The following is an 18,294-nucleotide window of genomic DNA, read 5'->3' as shown; positions in this document are numbered from 1 at the left end:
TCCAACAAAATATAATTCTATCCGTGATCCTTGATCCAGCTCAAAACTTCTCGTACGGCTATGACCTCCACCACCGTAGCACTGAAAAACCCCGAAAATCTCCACGTTTTGCTAGCAATAAATTCAGAGGCTGAATTCCTAACTATTTTGTCAATACCCACATAACCAGCAGCCACTCCAATTGAGGCATCTATGTTCACTTTTAACCAATTAAACGGAGGTGGACTCCATGTACGATCAAAGGTGACTGGAAAAGGAACTACCAAACACCCGTAGCTAGTAGAATTACCGCCCCTGGATTCCTGTTTCTTTTTTGGAATGATGCTAATTCATTAAAGAACATTCACATTATATAGGATTTAAGAAACACAATGAAAACAAGGGAAGAAAGGGTATGAACATTGTCAGGAATCTTGCTAGTACATGTAAATGGGAAAGTGGAAACTATGTCTTTCTTAATTTATTCTGTCAAATGTAATGTCCTTTTTTTTCCAAAATTCCAAATGATATCTAATAGCATTGTCCTTGAGAAAATTCAAATATTTTAAAGTCTTAAAATGTAGTTTATAAGTGTAGTGTTGAATAAATATAATTTTATTAAATCGAATTGCTGCTCTAGATGGTATAAGACCTGAAGATTAGAAAACTTGAAGCATTTGATTTATTTCTTATTTTTACTTATATGTTTCTAAATATATAATTAAATATTTCCTTTTAGTTTTTATCTCAGTTTTAGAAAATTGTAATGGGATGCAGTTATGCATATGAAGTAGTTATTGGCTTCATGTAAACTGATTTATTTATTTGAAAGGAGAGTATGAAATGATAAGGTATCGAAGGGTTCTCTCTAATGAGCATTTAAACCAACAATAATAGGTGAAAAAGGAAGAAACACTCAAAAATTCAGATTTGTATTGATACAAGTATTAATTTACCTGTTGATTAACGCCAAACCAAATCACTGAAGAAAAATACACATATATGTATATTTGCTATGGTAAAATAAAAATAAAAAATAAACTAATTAAGCTAAAAGAAATAGGAAGACAAATAAATAAAATTGATACCCTCATCTCCTAATAAGGCTAAAACAACTATTTTTTTTTTTTTTTTTCAAAAGTGACAAAATTAGGAAGGAAGGCAACAGCTCTATCTAGTCATGCCTCCCTCAACTATTGGGGCCATTGCAAGTAATCTTCTCTGCCTTTCCATGTTCCCATGCCACCCTATTCAATTAAAAAATAAAAACAAAAAAAAAAAAAAAAAAAAAACCCCAAATATAAAAACTTGCAAATTAGTTAACAAATATGTAAAAACCTAAAATTATCCATTAAAATACAAAAAGAAAAGAAAATGAGAAATCAAGAAACTAACCTATAGACATGTCAAAGCCACGGTTGGTGAGCTCTCTATACTCTTGACACAAAGCACATCCTTCACAACAATAATGAACACAACAATCTGGGCATGGCTTTTCTTCCAAGAAATATTGCCCCCTCAATTTTGCTCGATAGAAACATGAGTATATACATGAGCAACCCGTCAACCACATTATCAATATATACATTGCTCCACTTACTCCACACGCTGCACACGAACACAATTTATTTTTCTAATTAATTAATCTATAACCATATATATATTTTTTAAAGAATTTAATTTTTTTTTTTCAAAATTAGAACTTACAGGTTGATCCTCTATCAACTATTTCTGCAATTCTTCCAAATGTGATGCAAGGGCACCACCATGTCAAACAACCTACAAGATAAAAATTAACTACTGTTATTATGATAACGTAGATTAAATTTGCTAGAAAAATAATTAAGTATATACTTACAACTGTTAATATCGTTGAAACAATCCCAAAGACCGGTGGACCAAGCCACCGGAGTGCGGGGAACGTTAGGAGTAGCGGAGGTTGGAGGGAAATTGGAGGCGATGCCGGTGTCTATGATGGGTTCTCCCATATTTGAACATTGTGATGGTGGTGGTGGATATGGCGGTGCAGATGGTGCTGCAAATGATAACTCCCTTTGAACGTCTTTTCCAGAAACTGTTGGGGGATACATGGGTTTGTCGTACATGTTGGTTCTTGCTTGAGGAGAATAATGTAGATTTTTGAATAAAAAGATTGCAAAATGACGTGTCTCAATTATCAGATTAACCGTTTTGCAACTGTTGATGCAACTTTTTTTTTTCTTTCTTCTTTTTATCAAAATTACTTAATTATCTAAAATTCTTTTTTTTTTTTTAAAGGAATCTAAAATTCTTCTTTTCTTTTCAAGTTTCATGCAATTGCATTTTCATTATAAAACTCTATCAGAAAGAAAGAAGCTTTTGCTTGAAGAGTGGGTGGTGTCAGGGTGAAAGAAACAGAAAGAAAATTAGTGAGACGTAGCTAATGGTATAAGGGTATTGTAAGTTTGGAACACGTTTCTCTGTGTGTGTGTGGTATCCCTCGAGTTGAGAACAACCGATGGATTAATTGGTTATGGACTAACTATATTATTTTTGTGTTAGAATCTATAAAATCTCCAAACCCTGCGGATGGAGTGGATGAGATAGATTATCTACGATAATTATATATGTTAATTATAATCATTTTTAGTGTTTATATATAAGATCCTATATTAAGTTATATGCAACTTTTGAATGATGTTTTTGGTAGAATAATATTAGCAAATCGAATAAATTTCTGAGTTCATTTAAAATCGAAGAAATTTAATATATAATTTTTTTTTTCAAGAAAAAAATCATATTTTTTAGTCTCTACTTTTGAATCAATTCATAATTATTTAGGAAATGAAAACAACAAATTTAATTTGTTGGAAACGAAGTTTGAAAGGTCAAATCCATAAGTCTAAGTTCAAAATGAAATTAAGTGTACTAAACAAAATATTAACAAATCAAAAAGCTGTGACGACTACAATAAAAATCAAGCAAATGAATATTTTATAAACTGTCTTGAAAATACCCTAACAAAAAAAAAAAAAGAAATGTTACCAAAGAGCTGGATCTATCCTGCCGTTCTTGAGTCCGGATATTCTTTGAGAAAGAGGACAATGTTCAAACATTGAGTGAACAAATCAATCCGGAGCTGGTGCCTCTATCAAGCCGAACCGATGCCTCATCTTTCTCCGGTAAGGCCGTGACATCAAACAAGGCGCTGCATGCGGCGTACATGATTCCACTGGTGGCACAAGCTGCATATCAGCATTAATCATATTAATGGTTAAAGACAAAGCTAATTAATTGAATTTAGTTTAGCGATGGATGTTCGATATGCTTACTGGTGTAAGCGTTGTCCATAACATCTGCTATTTGTCCGAAGGAAAAAAACGCTGTCGTAAGAGCTGTAACAATAATTTTACAAGCAGACGTTATTGTTCGACCTAATTATTAAGCGAATTAAAAAGATATATAAGAGTTGGAGGAAGTAAGTTACCGTCTAGTTGCACGGACACCTTAAAAGACTAGCATACCACTGTATTACCCGTGTTGGATACCAACGCTCTTCGAACATTTTGAATATACATGTCAAACGCTTTAAAAAACGTGTTCAATTTTTTTTTTAATTTATTAATTTCGGACATTTCTTGAACACTTCAAAAACACTTCAAGGACACTTTAAAGTTAATTTAGTATAAGTTTACCATGAAAGTAAGGTGTTGATAGATAATTCATGGTGCGAATGCACCTCTACTTTAAAAACATAGCTTCCAAATTGCTTGGACAACCATCTTCTTCATCATACTGTGAAAAGAATTAGGATATATATTCATTTATTAATTCCGTGAGAATGAATAAATTAACTCCAAAACGTGCTGAAATTTAGTTTTTGTTCATGGTAATCAGCTACTTATATCAAGAAGAAGCCCACAATATTACATTGAACAAACAAAAATATGCAATGTTGCAGAGGATCGATATTAAATTTGTAGTATACATATTAGAGATGTTAGATGAGAATGTTAAGAATTAATCTCAAATAATTCCACAATAACCTAGATCGTGCAAATCACTAGATTCAACAAAATAGATTGAATAAGAAAAGGTTGCGTACCTGACATCGTTGTTCGTCGATCTTGATGTATAAAATTAGGTTTGCAGCCTTCCAGAGAATTGAAGAATCGATTTAGCGGAAGCAATACGAAAGGAACGTAAAACTGAATCGTATTCAACTCCTCTGGGGACCACGACCTTTATATACCTGTAGGGTTAGTACAATTCCTATTTCGGTCCTTTAACGAAATAGGAATTATATAATGGTCTCTACACTTAATATCTATAATTAGTTGATACCTCAATAGTCAATTATTCACAATCAAGACCACATTTGAAATTGACTTTACAATCGGACTGCTGTACATATTTAATTTTACATATTAAGCCCACAATAGAAAATTAAATCCAACAATCTCCCACTTGGGCAAACATATGTTAAATAAAATACATACACCAAAATGAGCTCAACAAACGCAGTCATACAAGGTATCCAAAAACAATCTCGTCCATTAGTTATATTGATAAAGAGCTGAAGAAACATTCGCCATAGATCTCATGACTAAGTTCATCATCAACTACATTACCAATACCCCTAAATGACATAGATTCATTATAGAAGTGTAGCATGAAAACTACATGTAATGTGATCATCATGTCTGTTTCCAACTGGTCACCAACAAAAGTGAGATCAAGCAAAACAATAATAATAATACAGAGTGTAACCATCAACCAAAATGAGTACTCAACAAAATTTCATAATAAAACATATCCAAAATAAAATAGAGCATTCAAAAACATAATGTATGCATAAAGAGCAAACTCCCACTAAAACTAGACAGTCTCAAACAAAACGATACCCATATGAGCGGTGTGCTCATGGAAAACTTTCGGTATCACTGCCTTTGTAAGCGGATCCGCAATCATAGAGTTTGTTCCAATATGCTCTAAGGATATCTGTCCACTCTGTACCCTCTCCTTCACAGCCAAGAACTTAATCTCAATGTGTTTTGATCGAGAAGAGCTCCTGTTGTTGTTGGAGAATAAAACGGCTGACTTGCTGTCACAATACAACTTCAGTGGTCTTTCTATTCCACCTACTACACGCAGCCCAGTGACAAGGTTTCTCAGCCAAATAGCTTGATTGGATGCCTCATAAGATGCTACAAATTCAGCTTCCATGGTGGAGGTTGCCACTAGAGTTTGTTTCACACTCTTCCAAGAAATAGCACCGCCAGCCAATAGAAAAACGTAGCCAGATGTGGATTTTCTACTATCTTGGCATCCAGCGAAATCAGAATCAGTATACCCAATGATCTCAAGCTGATCTGATCTCCTATATGTGAGCATATGTCCCTTAGTCCTCTGAAGATATCTCATGACTCTTTTGGCTGCTTTCCAATGATCCATTCCTGGATTGCTGAGATATCTACCTAACATGCCAACTATAAAAGAAATGTCTGGACGAGTACAAACTTGAACATACATAAGACTTCCTACAGCTGACGCATAAGGAACCTTTTGCATTTCCTGAATTTCAAGTTCACTCTTTGGACATTGTTGATTACTAAATTTATCACCTTTTGCAATAGGGGTATCCAATGGTCTAGAATTCTGCATACTAAATCTCTTGAGCACTTTATCAATATAGCTCTTTTGTGATAATCCAAGAATACCTCGAGAACGGTCTCGATGTATCTGAATCCCTAAAACAAAAGAAGCTTCACCTAAATCTTTCATCTCAAAATGCTTTGAAAGAAAAACTTTGGTTTCATGTAGCAAGACTTTACAATTAGTAGCAAGAAGTATGTCATCCACATATAAGACCAAAAAGATAAACCTACTCCCACTGAACTTATGGTACACACAATTTTCAACAGTATTTGCCTCAAAGCCAAACGAGACAATTACTTGGTTGAATTTAAAGTACCATTGATGAGAAGCTTGCTTGAGTCCATAAATGGATTTCTTTAATTTGCATACCAGATGTTTTGGATCTCCAATTATAAAACTTTCTGGTTGCACCATATATATTGTTTCATCAATGTCGCCATTGAGAAACGCAGTCTTAACATCCATTTGATGAAGCTCAAGATCAAGATTTGCAACTAAGGCCATGATTGTCCTAAAAGAATCCTTCGAAGAAACTGGAGAGAAGGTTTCTTTATAGTCAATCCCTTCCTTTTGAGTAAAGCCTTTTGCTACAAGACGTGCTTTATATCTCTCCACATTACCTTGAGAATCCCTTTTGGTTTTAAATATCCATTTGCAACCAATGGGTTTCTTTCCTTCAGGTAATTGAACAAGATCCCAAACTTGATTGTCTTGCATAGACTTATACTCTTTGTCATTCTTGACATAAGCCCTCTCCAGCTCGGCAAGATAGTTTTGAGCATTGTTCTTTTCAGCTGAGACAGAGTCTCTAACATGTTCTGGGACTCCTTTCTGCATGATCATCAGACCTAAGCGATTAGAACGCTCCCACTTCTCATACTGAACCCTTTGAACATCAGTGCTCGTATCAGTAAGAGGAGCAGGTTCGTCCATCCTGAATGCAAGATCCAAATCCATACAGCCCAGAAAGATCATAATGTCTGATTTCCAAGACTCAAAATTTGATCCCTCAAGTTTAGGGACACAATCAGGATTAAATGACATGTTAGCTGACATCGGAGAAAATAAACAAATAGATAAGTATAAGCTCACAATCCACAAATGAAACAATTCACATAAGTAGAGATCAAAAAATGGAAATAAGATACAGACACAACATTAATATTCTCATCTTTGGATGTAAAACATTAACTTGTAATTAGTATCTCAACGCAGCAATCAAATATTGATAACATAGTCCTGACAAATAATAAATCTTCCTTTGGGCCGATATATCATTGTCATGAAAATAATCAAACAATTATCACATACTTATTGCCAACATGTATTCAAAACTCAGCCAGATAGCAACCTTCCTTTGGGCCGATTAACTATCCGCAACGAATTCTAATACACCTGTCTAATATTCTAAAATAAATCAATTCAAGCAATAGAGGTCACTTTGGTGACTTATTGATCAAATCAATTTATTTTAATAAATATCAAACAGAATAGGGACTTAATCACTCCAAATTTTAATCTCAAGTCGACAAATTAATTCATTTAATTGTAATTAAAACAAAACAATTGCAATTAAATGAATTGATTGTCTAAATATTTAATAATCTAAAATTATTTAGCCTAAAAAAAAAATTATAATCTAGTCTTTAAGTCACTAAATTAGAGACTAAGCTATAAAATTGGACTAAATAAATTTGAATAAATAAAGTTCGGGGATCTAATTTAATTAAGTATATATCCATGGGTCTAGACGAAAGAAAACAGGAAATTAGGGGCCTAATCTGAAGTTACAGAAAATTAGGGGCCTAATCTGAAGTTACAGAAACTTAGGGGCCTAATCCGAAATTACAGAAACTTAAAGGCCTAAACCGAAAGTTTCCAGGGACCTAACTGTAATTTGCCATCCCTAACCCTAAAAACAAAAACGAACAGGTCCGCCGCCAACCAAAAACGATCTGAATTTTTTTTTTTTTTTTTTTAAACAAAATCCGGCCAAAAAATAAATAAATAAATAAATATATAAAATATCACACGAACGATTAATCGTCAATGGCGTTACACTCAAGCCAAAATTTCGATCAAAATTCACAAACCTATACTGTTTTTTTTTTTTTTTTTAATTTATTAAACAAAACCCTCAATCCGTAAACAGTAGGGTAAACAAAAAAAAACATACGAAAATCAATCTAAAATCTAGCAATTATGCACAAGGCTCTGATACCACTTGTTAAGAATTAATCTCAAATAATTCCACAATAACCTAGATCGTGCAAATCACTAGATTCAACAAAATAGATTGAATAAGAAAAGGTTGCGTACCTGACATCGTTGTTCGTCGATCTTGATGTATAAAATTAGGTTTGCAGCCTTCCAGAGAATTGAAGAATCGATTTAGCGGAAGCAATACGAAAGGAACGTAAAACTGAATCGTATTCAACTCCTCTGGGGACCACGACCTTTATATACCTGTAGGGTTAGTACAATTCCTATTTCGGTCCTTTAACGAAATAGGAATTATATAATGGTCTCTACACTTAATATCTATAATTAGTTGATACCTCAATAGTCAATTATTCACAATCAAGACCACATTTGAAATTGACTTTACAATTGGACTGCTGTACATATTTAATTTTACATATTAAGCCCACAATAGAAAATTAAATCCAACAGAGAAATGTATTTTAACTCATTAAGATAAAGTACAGATGTATTTTAACTCATTAAGATAAAGTCGGTGGTGAATCTTAATGAAATATAATTAAATGTGTGTCGTACACATTACACACATCATATTAGAAATGTTTTGAACCCATGAATATAAAGTCGTATGATATAGAATTACTTGAAATTGAGTCAATTAATGCTAAAAAATTAATATTAATTAATTAGCTAGCTATTTTTCTATGCTTGAATACCATTAATGGATATAGTATTTGTTCAATGTGAATTTTAATAATAGTATCTTAGTTAGGGATGAAAGTGGGGTAAATGCCAACAAAATTTGCGCCGCCAATATTTAAATTCACTTAAAATTTCAATATCGTACTCACTCAATCCGTTTAAAATTTTAACACTCACACCTATTCCACACTTGTGTAACTAATATCCAAATTCACTTTAAATGGTTTGGGGCGATTATCCATTAAAAATTCATTTTATTTATATGTACAATATCTCATCAAGTCCACTGTGTATACAATAAAATAGTCAAAATCATTAAAAAATTAAAATAATTTCAAATTTACAAATATGAAATTTATAAATAAATAAGTTATAGCATATAGGTTACCTGTAAAAACTCGCCATGCTTCCATCTCTAAACTTAACATGTACTTAAGTTTTTTATTTGAATATTTTATTTTATTTTATAAATATTTTAAATTATATAATAGATTTTGATGGATAGGAGATATTCACAGCTTCAAAACTCACACCTAACTCAAATCCGCTATAAATAATTAACTTAATATCTATTGGCTATTGCCATCCAACCATTTAATTAATACTCAAATATACTTTAAATGAGCTTTTACAAATTGATTACCCCACGAAAACTTCCTGTTGGGCATCAGCTTTGATACCAGTTTTTGGGCATCAGCTCTAATACCACTTGTTGGGCCTCGCAAAAAATCAAGAGAAAATTGACGCAGCGGAAAAATAGAAATGGAACACACAGAAATTTACGTGGTTCACCCTCAACTGTTTAGGGCTACGTCCACGGGACAAACTCCGAATAATTCTTCCACTATTAAAAATAGTAGGTACACAAAGAGAGTAATACAAAAATAGTGGCACACAAAGTGTTTCCCAAAAACACTCCAAAATAATTTCCTCACTATTTTTCTCTCCCCTAGTTTTACGAAATCCTTCCTAAAACTAAATAACTCTCGCTATATTTTCTTTTCTTCTTCTTCTGCTGTGTGTTGCTTGAGGCTTCACAACCTCTATTTATAGGAGAGGTTATGAGAGAGCCGTGTATAACTCATTCACGGCTCTCCATTTTGTCAAAAGAATTGCATGCCTTGTTAGACTTTTCCTTTTCTTTTTTTTTTTTTCTTTCTTCAAAGAACAAGTTTTCCTTCTTTTTTTTCTTTTTCAAAGCATGTGGGTCCCACATGTCGGAGGGACCCACAACAATTCTCCCCCTCCCGACGACATGGTGAGACTCTCCATTCCTGCTGCTTTGACACACAACTTGAACTTCTCCTTTTGCCTCAATTGTTGACAAAGCAACACACTTCTGTAATCTTTACTGCCACGACATGGCTCCCCCTGCAAATGTGATTGGATATCCTGAAAATCCATTTCACTGCAGTCCGATATTCCTTTCTTGGATTTGAAAGAAACCGACTCACTACTCCAACTGAGTGAGCAGTATCTGGCCGTGTACAAACCATGACATACATCAAGCTTCCAACTGCTTAAGCATATGGAATCTTTTCCATTTCTTCCTTCTCTCCATCCGTAGAAGGGCACTATAAAGTGATTAGTAAGAGGACAACTAACCGCTTTAGCATTTTCCATTCTAAACCTTTGAAGTACTTTCTCAATGTACTTCTCCTGTGACAACCATAATTTCTTGGATCTTCGATCTTCATGCCAAGAATTTGCTTTGCTGGTCCCAAGTCTTTCAAAGCAAAAGACTTACATAGCTGTTTCTTCAAGCTAGAATTTTGACCAACAATCAACATATCAACCACATGGAGCAAAAACAATGTAGTCATCATTAGAGAATAGAAACATGCATAGTGATCTAAAGTAGTCTTTTTGTAGCCATGCTCCCCCATAACAGACTCAAACTTCTTGTACCACTGTCTCAATGCTTGCTTTAAGCCATATAAGCTCTTCTTCAGTTTGCAAACACAATCCTCTTTTTCTACGAAACCCTCTGACTGCTCCATGTATATTTCTTCGTCCAAATCTCCATGTAGGAAGGTAGTCTTTCCATCCATTTGCTCGATTTCCATATCAAAACTGGCGACCATTCCGAGCACTGTCCGAATGGATGTCATTTTCACAACTGGTGAAAAGATCAAAATCAATACCCTTTCTTTGATTGAATCCTTTCACAACCAGTCTAGCTTTGAATCGTGGTTGGGAGCTGTGTTCTTCCTGCTTGAACCTGAACACCCATTTGTTCTTCAAAGCTTTCTTGCCTTTGGGCAACTTCACCAGCCCAAATGTTTCATCCTCATGCAAGGACTTCATTTCATCTTGCATGGCTTCAATCCAGTTCCCCTTGTGTTCATTTCCATAGCTTCTTCAAAGCTTTCAAGTTCTCCCCCGTCAATCGTTAGTACATACTCATTGATTGGATATCTAGTAGATGCTTGTCAGACTCTATTAGATCTTCTTAATGTTTGAAAACCTTCCGGTGTTGGTGGTTAACATGAACACCATAATCTTCATCTGGTTCATTCTGATTAGGAACTTCTGGATTTTCTAACTCTGGCACTTGTTCTTGTGGAACATTTTCTTCATCTCCAATTTGTCTGCGTTCTATTGGAGGGACTCTCTGTATATCTATTAAGTCTTCATCAGATCTATTGGCACTCTACTTCAATATCTTCAATAGTCTAATCTTCAACAAATACAGCATCACAATTTCTTATAATCATCTTCTGGATTGGGTCATAAAACCCATAGCCACATTGGTCTTGGCCATAGCCAATGAATACACACCGTCTAGTCTTGACATCAAGCTTCGACCGTGTAACATCCCTTCCCGGTCCACCCGTTAACCCGAATGAACCGAGCCGAGACGCTACAATCTGGTTAAACTTATATCATGTCATGCTGATATCATCCTGTATGCTAAATATGAATATAAAACACTCCCAATTAAACTTCAAACTTTCAATATCTCCAACTAATCATCATAACACAACAACACTTTATATATATAGTCATAACTGTATAAATCCTCAATAGCATTTAATATCCAGCAATTAAGTGCATTCATGATCTATATCAAGTCTTCATGACCTAATCATACCAACTATAGTAACATATTTCATATTCAATCATTTCCTCCAAATACTTACACCACAATAATTACATGCTTCCATTATATTTCCAATCACATAAGCTCTAACAAATGTAATAATTATACATGCCATAAATCTTAATACATGCCAAAATTCTTAATTATACAACTCTCAATCTACTATGACCAAATTAGTCACTTCTGCTTGAAAGTACTCCTCAAGTCTTCAAGTAGTAACCACGATCTTCAACCTACGCGTGATAAAAATCGACGCGCTGAGTATAAAACTCAGTGGTGCTCATAATTCACATACTTAATAAAGTGCGATGGCAACTAACTTAAAATACAAATTTCATAAAAGCATTGAAAATCTTAGAATCATTGAATTTCAACATAAATGTATCTTTATAGTGAAGAATAAACTTCTAATTCTAACATAATAATTGAGTTCTAATTATCTCATAACTCCTTTACATGAACCTTTGATCACACATATCATGATACTATCATGATCTTACCTGCTATTCATTATGCTGTATGAATGAAATCAATAAACATGTAAGAATACATAACAGTATATGTTCATTGTCTTACTTGCTATTCATTATGCTGTATGACTTATGCACTTTTAGTTACATCATATAAGTTATGATTAATAACATCTCATGACTGTATGGCTCCTTAAAGATTCAATAAATAAACTTGTAAGCATATATCGCATTATACTTTCATGATCTTACCTGATGTTCTTTATGCTGTATGAATTCTGCAACTTTGATTAAAACTCAGTGAATATCATAATGAATAAAGAAACATATAAGCACATACATATGTAGAAATAAACATGTACTCACAGATGGAATGTAAGCACACATATCATGATACTTCCAGTTTACCTTGATGATCTTTCTTGCTGTTTAGTATACTGTATGATTCATGCAATGTTATGTCAAGATATCTGTATGGCTCCATAAGGTTATAGTGAAACCGAAGTGATAAGAAAAACTGTATGAAACTGGATGAAACTGTATGCTTGGCTGCTATGGCCTATATAATCATATCCACTCAACGGCCTGTAGCCGGAGTACCAAACTGTATGGGGCGCAGATCTGCTATTCTATGTCGCGACATAGCCTTATCTACATGGTTTCTACTTAACCTCAATGGAGCATAATGTTGGTATGTCAATAGATAAAACAAATGCATAGTAACTGTGTCATAATTTGCATGCTTGTGTCATGTTATTTTCACTTGCTTGTGTCATAAAATTAACTGCTTCATCATTTCATAAAATTTACTGCTTACCTGTATGCTGATAGCCTCGCCAAGCGGGCAACTTGTGTCATGTTAGTTTCACACCATTTGCATGCTTGCATTTTGTGTTTATACATGTGTTCATGTTGTCTTTTTGCTTTAAAATGATTGAAGACATACAAGTTGAGAAAAGGAATACAATTGCATAGAATTCATAACTTCACACACCATTTCACATCATTTCACAATTTCATAGAATACAATTACAAGTTGTGTTTACCTCATTTCACATCATTTGCATGCTTGCATGTTGTTTTGATGCATGTTCTAATGTTGTCTTTTTGTTTTAAAATGATTGGAGGCATACAAGTTGAGCAAAGGAATACAATTGCATTGAAAATGAAGTCCAAAAGAGCATCAGAACACAATTCGCGAGCGCGTCATGCAAAGTCGCGAGCACGAGAAGTGCAAATGAGAGTCAGAGAGTTTCCAGACACAATTCGCGAGCGCGCAAATGAAATTCGCGAGCGCGCGACGTGTTTTCCAGCCTGCGCAGTCTGTACTCTTTTGGTCATATCTCTCAATATAAAACTCCGATTTGGGTGATTCAAAAACCCATGTAAAGCTAACACATAGAGGAACAAATAACTCTTCTATGACACTTCCTAATTCCATCGTTAAATAGGGTAAAAATCAAGGTGAAATTACTGGTAACTTTTCCAGCAAAACTTGTTTCAGCATGAACTCAATATCTACTTCATTTATTCATTTCATCTCATGCTTTTTCACCATTTTCAGTCTTCTTACTCAATATTAAGCAACATATCTCCTCATTTCAACACATCACACAAATTATCATGCAAGGAAATGAATTAAACTAAAGGAGATAGCACACCTTCACTCAACAAGCTTGGAATCTTCTTCTTAGCTTCCTTCTACCTTGAGATCACCTCTCCTATACATAAGAATTCTTATGAATACTCTAAAAATATCACCAAATGATTCAAGTATGAAATTCAAGAAGGTTTACTTACTTGGATAGAATAGGAGTTGAATTAATGCTTGAATCCCATTAAAATCTTCACTACCATTAAAAGTGATGGAGAAAGGAAAGCATGAGAGGAAAAGTAGAGGAAGAAGATGAAGATAAGGATGAAGAAATGAAAATGAAATGGAACTCACGAGTAGTCTCTAGAATATCATTGATTTTTATGTGAAAATTATCAAATGGTACCTCAAGTGTCAAAATGGTACAACTCAATACCTCAACTTTATCTTTTTGTGCAAGTAAGTCCTAATCCTTATACTTTGATCTTTTTGTTTCCTTCAAGTAAGTCCACTTCTTCTCCTTATTTCATTCTAGCCCACTCTAGACTCTAATGGCTCGAACCGGGTTTTAGATCAGCCCGACTCGACTCTAAGCATCAACTCGATTCAATAGAAAATGGGACGTTACAGACCGTTCATCCTTCGAGACATGTACGAAGGCTTTGCAACCAAACACCGCAAATGATCATAGGAAACATCATTTCCTAACCATACTCTCTCTGGAGTATCATATTGTAGAGGGAAATAGAGTGAACGACGAACTGCTGTGAGTAACGCTTCACCCCAAATCTTTTAGACAACTTTGCATGTGAGAGTGAACATCTGACTCTCTCCATCAAAGTTCTGTTCATCCTCTCAACCAAACTGTTCAGTTGCGGCGTCTTGGCAGGTGTCGTTTGATGTCGAATGCCATGCTCTTTGCAGAAAGCATCAAATGGCCCATTGTATTCTCCACCATTATCTCTCCTGATACACTTCAGCTTCTTGCATGTCTATCTCTCAACCAGGTTTGGAAGACTTCAATGTGTATACCCAGATCTTCCTAGAATGGTCATCGATAAATATCATAAAATATCGATTTCCACCATATGACATCGTTAATGGTCCACACAAATCTGAATGAATCAGATTTAATACATTCTTCATTCTAGAAGGAGGGATAATCTTGAAAGCTATTCTGTTTTGCTTTCCCGCCATACAATCAGGACACTTGTCTAGGTAAACTTCATCCAATCCAGGTAGTACGTTCTTTCTTGCTAGAGTTTTCTTACTCACGTGGCGTGTCGTTTATGCCACAATTCAACTGTACTATCATTCTCTGCTACACTCAAACTGCTACACTCAAAGTGTCTTGGGAGAGTTTCGCATGCATCACGTACAGCCTTCGGTCTTTAGCTACCACAAATGAACCTTTTGTGAGCTTCCACTGACCATTTCTGAAGGTGTTACAGAAACCTTCATCATCAAATCTACCAACCGAGATTTAGATGCATGCTGGAAAGCTCATGCTGGAAAGCTCATTCCTCATCAGTCTTGTCTTCCGGTTTAGTTCAACTAAACACAGGCAAATGCATTTTGATTACCATAACGAGATCTCTCATTTCTCCATATATGGTAATTCCCACCATTTAGACTGATCATTTTGCTTATCCATTTTGACTTGCGCAAAAAATCATCACCAACATAAACCATATACGTGAACAATAGTATATGTGAATAGTGACCATAAATAGTAACAATCTACTCGAATAGTAACTGTATGCGTGAATAGTAACAGTATGTGTGAATAGTACTATGCGTGAATAGTGCTGGGCTTATTTGAAACGGTAACGCCAATAGTACTGGTCACCATCAACTTTGAGTTACTATTTTACTATTCATACTAAGTCGATTCTGCAACGTCTTTTCGAGTAGACAGCACCAATGGACTCGTCGTAATTTTCTCTTCATCGTGATATATTTATTTTTAAAATATATCCACGGATCCAGTACCGCTATCTAACCGGCTGGACCTGCCGAAACTTTCGGCTCTGATACCAATTGTTGGGCATCAGCTCTGATACCAGTTTTTAAGCATCAGCTCTGATACCACTTGTTGGGTTTCAGGTACCACTTACCTCAACTCTGATACCACTTGTTTGGCCCTTTTAATCAATTAAGAGAAAATTAACACAGCGGAAAAATATAAATAGGACACGCAGAAATTTACGTGGTTCACCCTCAACTGTTTAAGGCTACATCCACGGGACAAACTTCGAATAATTCTTCCACTATTAAAAATAGTATGTACACAAAAAGAGTAATACAAAAATAGTGGCACACAAAGTGTTTCCCAAAAACACCCAAAATAATTTCTTAACTATTTTTCTCTCCCGTAGTTTTAGAAAACCTTTCCTAAAACTAGATAACTCTCTCTACATTTTTTTTTTCTTCTTCTACTGTGTGTTGCTTGAGGCTTCACTACCTCTATTTATAGGAGAGGTTACGAGAGAGCCATGTATAACTCATTCACGACTCTCCATTTTGTCAAAAGAATTGCATGCCTTGGTAAACTTTTCCTTTTCTTTTTTTTTTTTTTCTTTCTTCAAAGAACATGTTTTCCTTCTTTTTTTCTTTTTCAAAGCATGTGGGTCTCACATGTCGGAGAACCCACAACACTTCCATCCCTAACCTTAATCATCAAGCAAATAATGAACTTACTAATTAAAATTTGATCAGTTTCTATATATGTGTAAATGAAGAAATCCAAAATGAATATGAATTAGGTGTTGCTGGATGGTCTATAATTTTGACCAATCCAAATATTGGCATAATTTTATAATTTCAAGGTCCAACTACTAATTACAAGTTAGTCCATCAGCTATTGATTCTTTCACTTGGTGTTTACCAATTTTCACATCCGTTCGATCAACTGAAAGCAACATATGTGCATGTACTTATCATCAAAACTCATACTTCAGCTTCAAACTAAACTACTTAATTACATGAACTAACGTACAAAAATTTCAAAATATTCTATGGACTTGGACTCATAATCAAGAAACACTCACCAAATCAACATTTCTGTATCTAAAGTAGCTTTGACCCAAACAATGGAGCTTTCCCATTTTTGATAGTCCTCCTACATATATATATATAACTGTAAAATCCCATTTTTATCATGAAATTAAAACAAACAGATCAAGATTCTGTAATGGAATTCAAGAATCAAAATCAACAATTCCATGGTAAGAGTGATGGGGATGATAATGATCCGATTTACATGGAAATCGAAAGACAGATTTTGCTTTTAACAGCAGATGATAATGGAGATGATGAAGATTTTCTTTCCCAGAGAAAACTTTCATCCAACTCAAGAAGATTAACGAGTAGTTGTTGTTCTTGCACATTACAGCATGGAAGTAATCATTTCCCTTGGTGGGAAGGAGAGAAAAGTGATTATGATAATTCAACACCTACTTGGCTTTTGAATTTGTGGAGCAGAACTGGGAGCGGAACTGGAGTTTTCATCCCTCATATTGTCAAATCTAGACGAAGATACAGACCTGGAGGTACGTTTCATTTGCTCTTTTATTAGGTTTGGAATCCTTTTTCGTTTTTTTGGTATTTCTACTAATATCTTCATACTCTTTGGATATATAACTCCTCAGAACATTAGAATAATCTCTTTCCAGAATTCATAGCTACCCTCCATACTATTACAGCCATCTCCAAAATGGAAACATTATTTAGAGCCCCATTAATAAAAAAGTTTAGGCATTTAAGTGTTTTATTTTTCAATTATAAAGCAATAACACTTCAATTAGTCTCAAGGGATCCATTATGTCAGAGTTCGAACCCAACTTAAGAGATCCAATGTCTCATCCCACTAGACCAACTGATAATTGGTGACTACTGACTAATTTAAATTATTAGTTAATGTTAATATTGCTGATTTGCAGAGAGGATGAACAATGAGAAGGGTAGTATATACAGAGCAAAAAAGCAATTATGAAATTTGTGAACGGCTCAAGGGAAGAAATATAGGGTGGATAGCATAGAGCACAAAGCAAATTCTTCAATGTTTGTATTGTATGTTTCTAGCATACATAATTCCTGTTGTACAACAATATAAATTTCTATCTTGAATGATTAGCACAATTCTAATTCAGAAAAATATAAAAATCAAGATTCAAACCACTTATCTCCGACATTTTTTCTTAAAGTGGAAAAAAATAATTTCTAATCATATTATAAAAACAATGAATAATATTAAGAGCAGCTTATTTGCTGAATTGCATTAATAGTTTATATCTATTAATCTATAATCATTCTCTTTATTTATAAAATTCCAACCATAGCAGATTAATGATAAAGTGAAACAGAGAATGAGAATTCTTGTACATGACACGTGGAACAATTAAAAATCATCCCATAGGGGTGTTGTTGATCTCTAATTTTGTGCACCCAAACGATGACATGTGTCTAATTCTTAGTGCCTAAATAATCATATGATTGATTAGTTTTTTTAATCAGGGCATACGACTGAGACTAAATCTTCCTAGTGCCAGATCCATTAACTTACAAAAACAGAGACATTCCTCTAAATTCATATTCCATTTGGAGAC

General features: G+C 34.4%; 2 protein-coding genes across 2 annotated transcripts; one reads left to right on the top strand and one right to left on the bottom strand.

Annotated features, from left to right (window-relative positions):
* Positions 1-890: 890 nt before the first annotated feature.
* Positions 891-2,358, bottom strand: LOC105642075 (protein PLANT CADMIUM RESISTANCE 2). The gene is made up of 4 exons (XM_012226765.4): positions 1,838-2,358; positions 1,687-1,758; positions 1,375-1,587; positions 891-1,226 (listed from the first exon to the last, which is right to left on the bottom strand). The coding sequence occupies exons 1-4, from the start codon at positions 2,082-2,084 to the stop codon at positions 1,150-1,152; spliced, it is 609 nt and encodes a 202-aa protein (XP_012082155.3). The 5' UTR covers positions 2,085-2,358; the 3' UTR covers positions 891-1,149.
* A 13,744-nt stretch (positions 2,359-16,102) lies between these two features.
* LOC105642073 (uncharacterized) lies at positions 16,103-17,990 on the top strand. Its single transcript, XM_020682459.3, has 2 exons — positions 16,103-17,238; positions 17,629-17,990. Exons 1-2 carry the CDS (start codon positions 16,848-16,850, stop codon positions 17,679-17,681), a joined length of 444 nt encoding a protein of 147 aa, XP_020538118.2. The 5' UTR covers positions 16,103-16,847; the 3' UTR covers positions 17,682-17,990.
* The last annotated feature ends 304 nt before the right edge of the window (positions 17,991-18,294 follow it).

The sequence above is a fragment of the Jatropha curcas genome, chromosome 10 (genome assembly GCF_041381405.1).
Source record: "Jatropha curcas cultivar XTBG-Jc1 chromosome 10, XTBG_Jcur_1.0, whole genome shotgun sequence".
NCBI lineage: Eukaryota > Viridiplantae > Streptophyta > Magnoliopsida > Malpighiales > Euphorbiaceae > Jatropha > Jatropha curcas.
The sequence above is the reverse complement of the archived record's forward strand: the minus strand, read 5'-3'. Positions and strand labels throughout refer to the sequence as shown.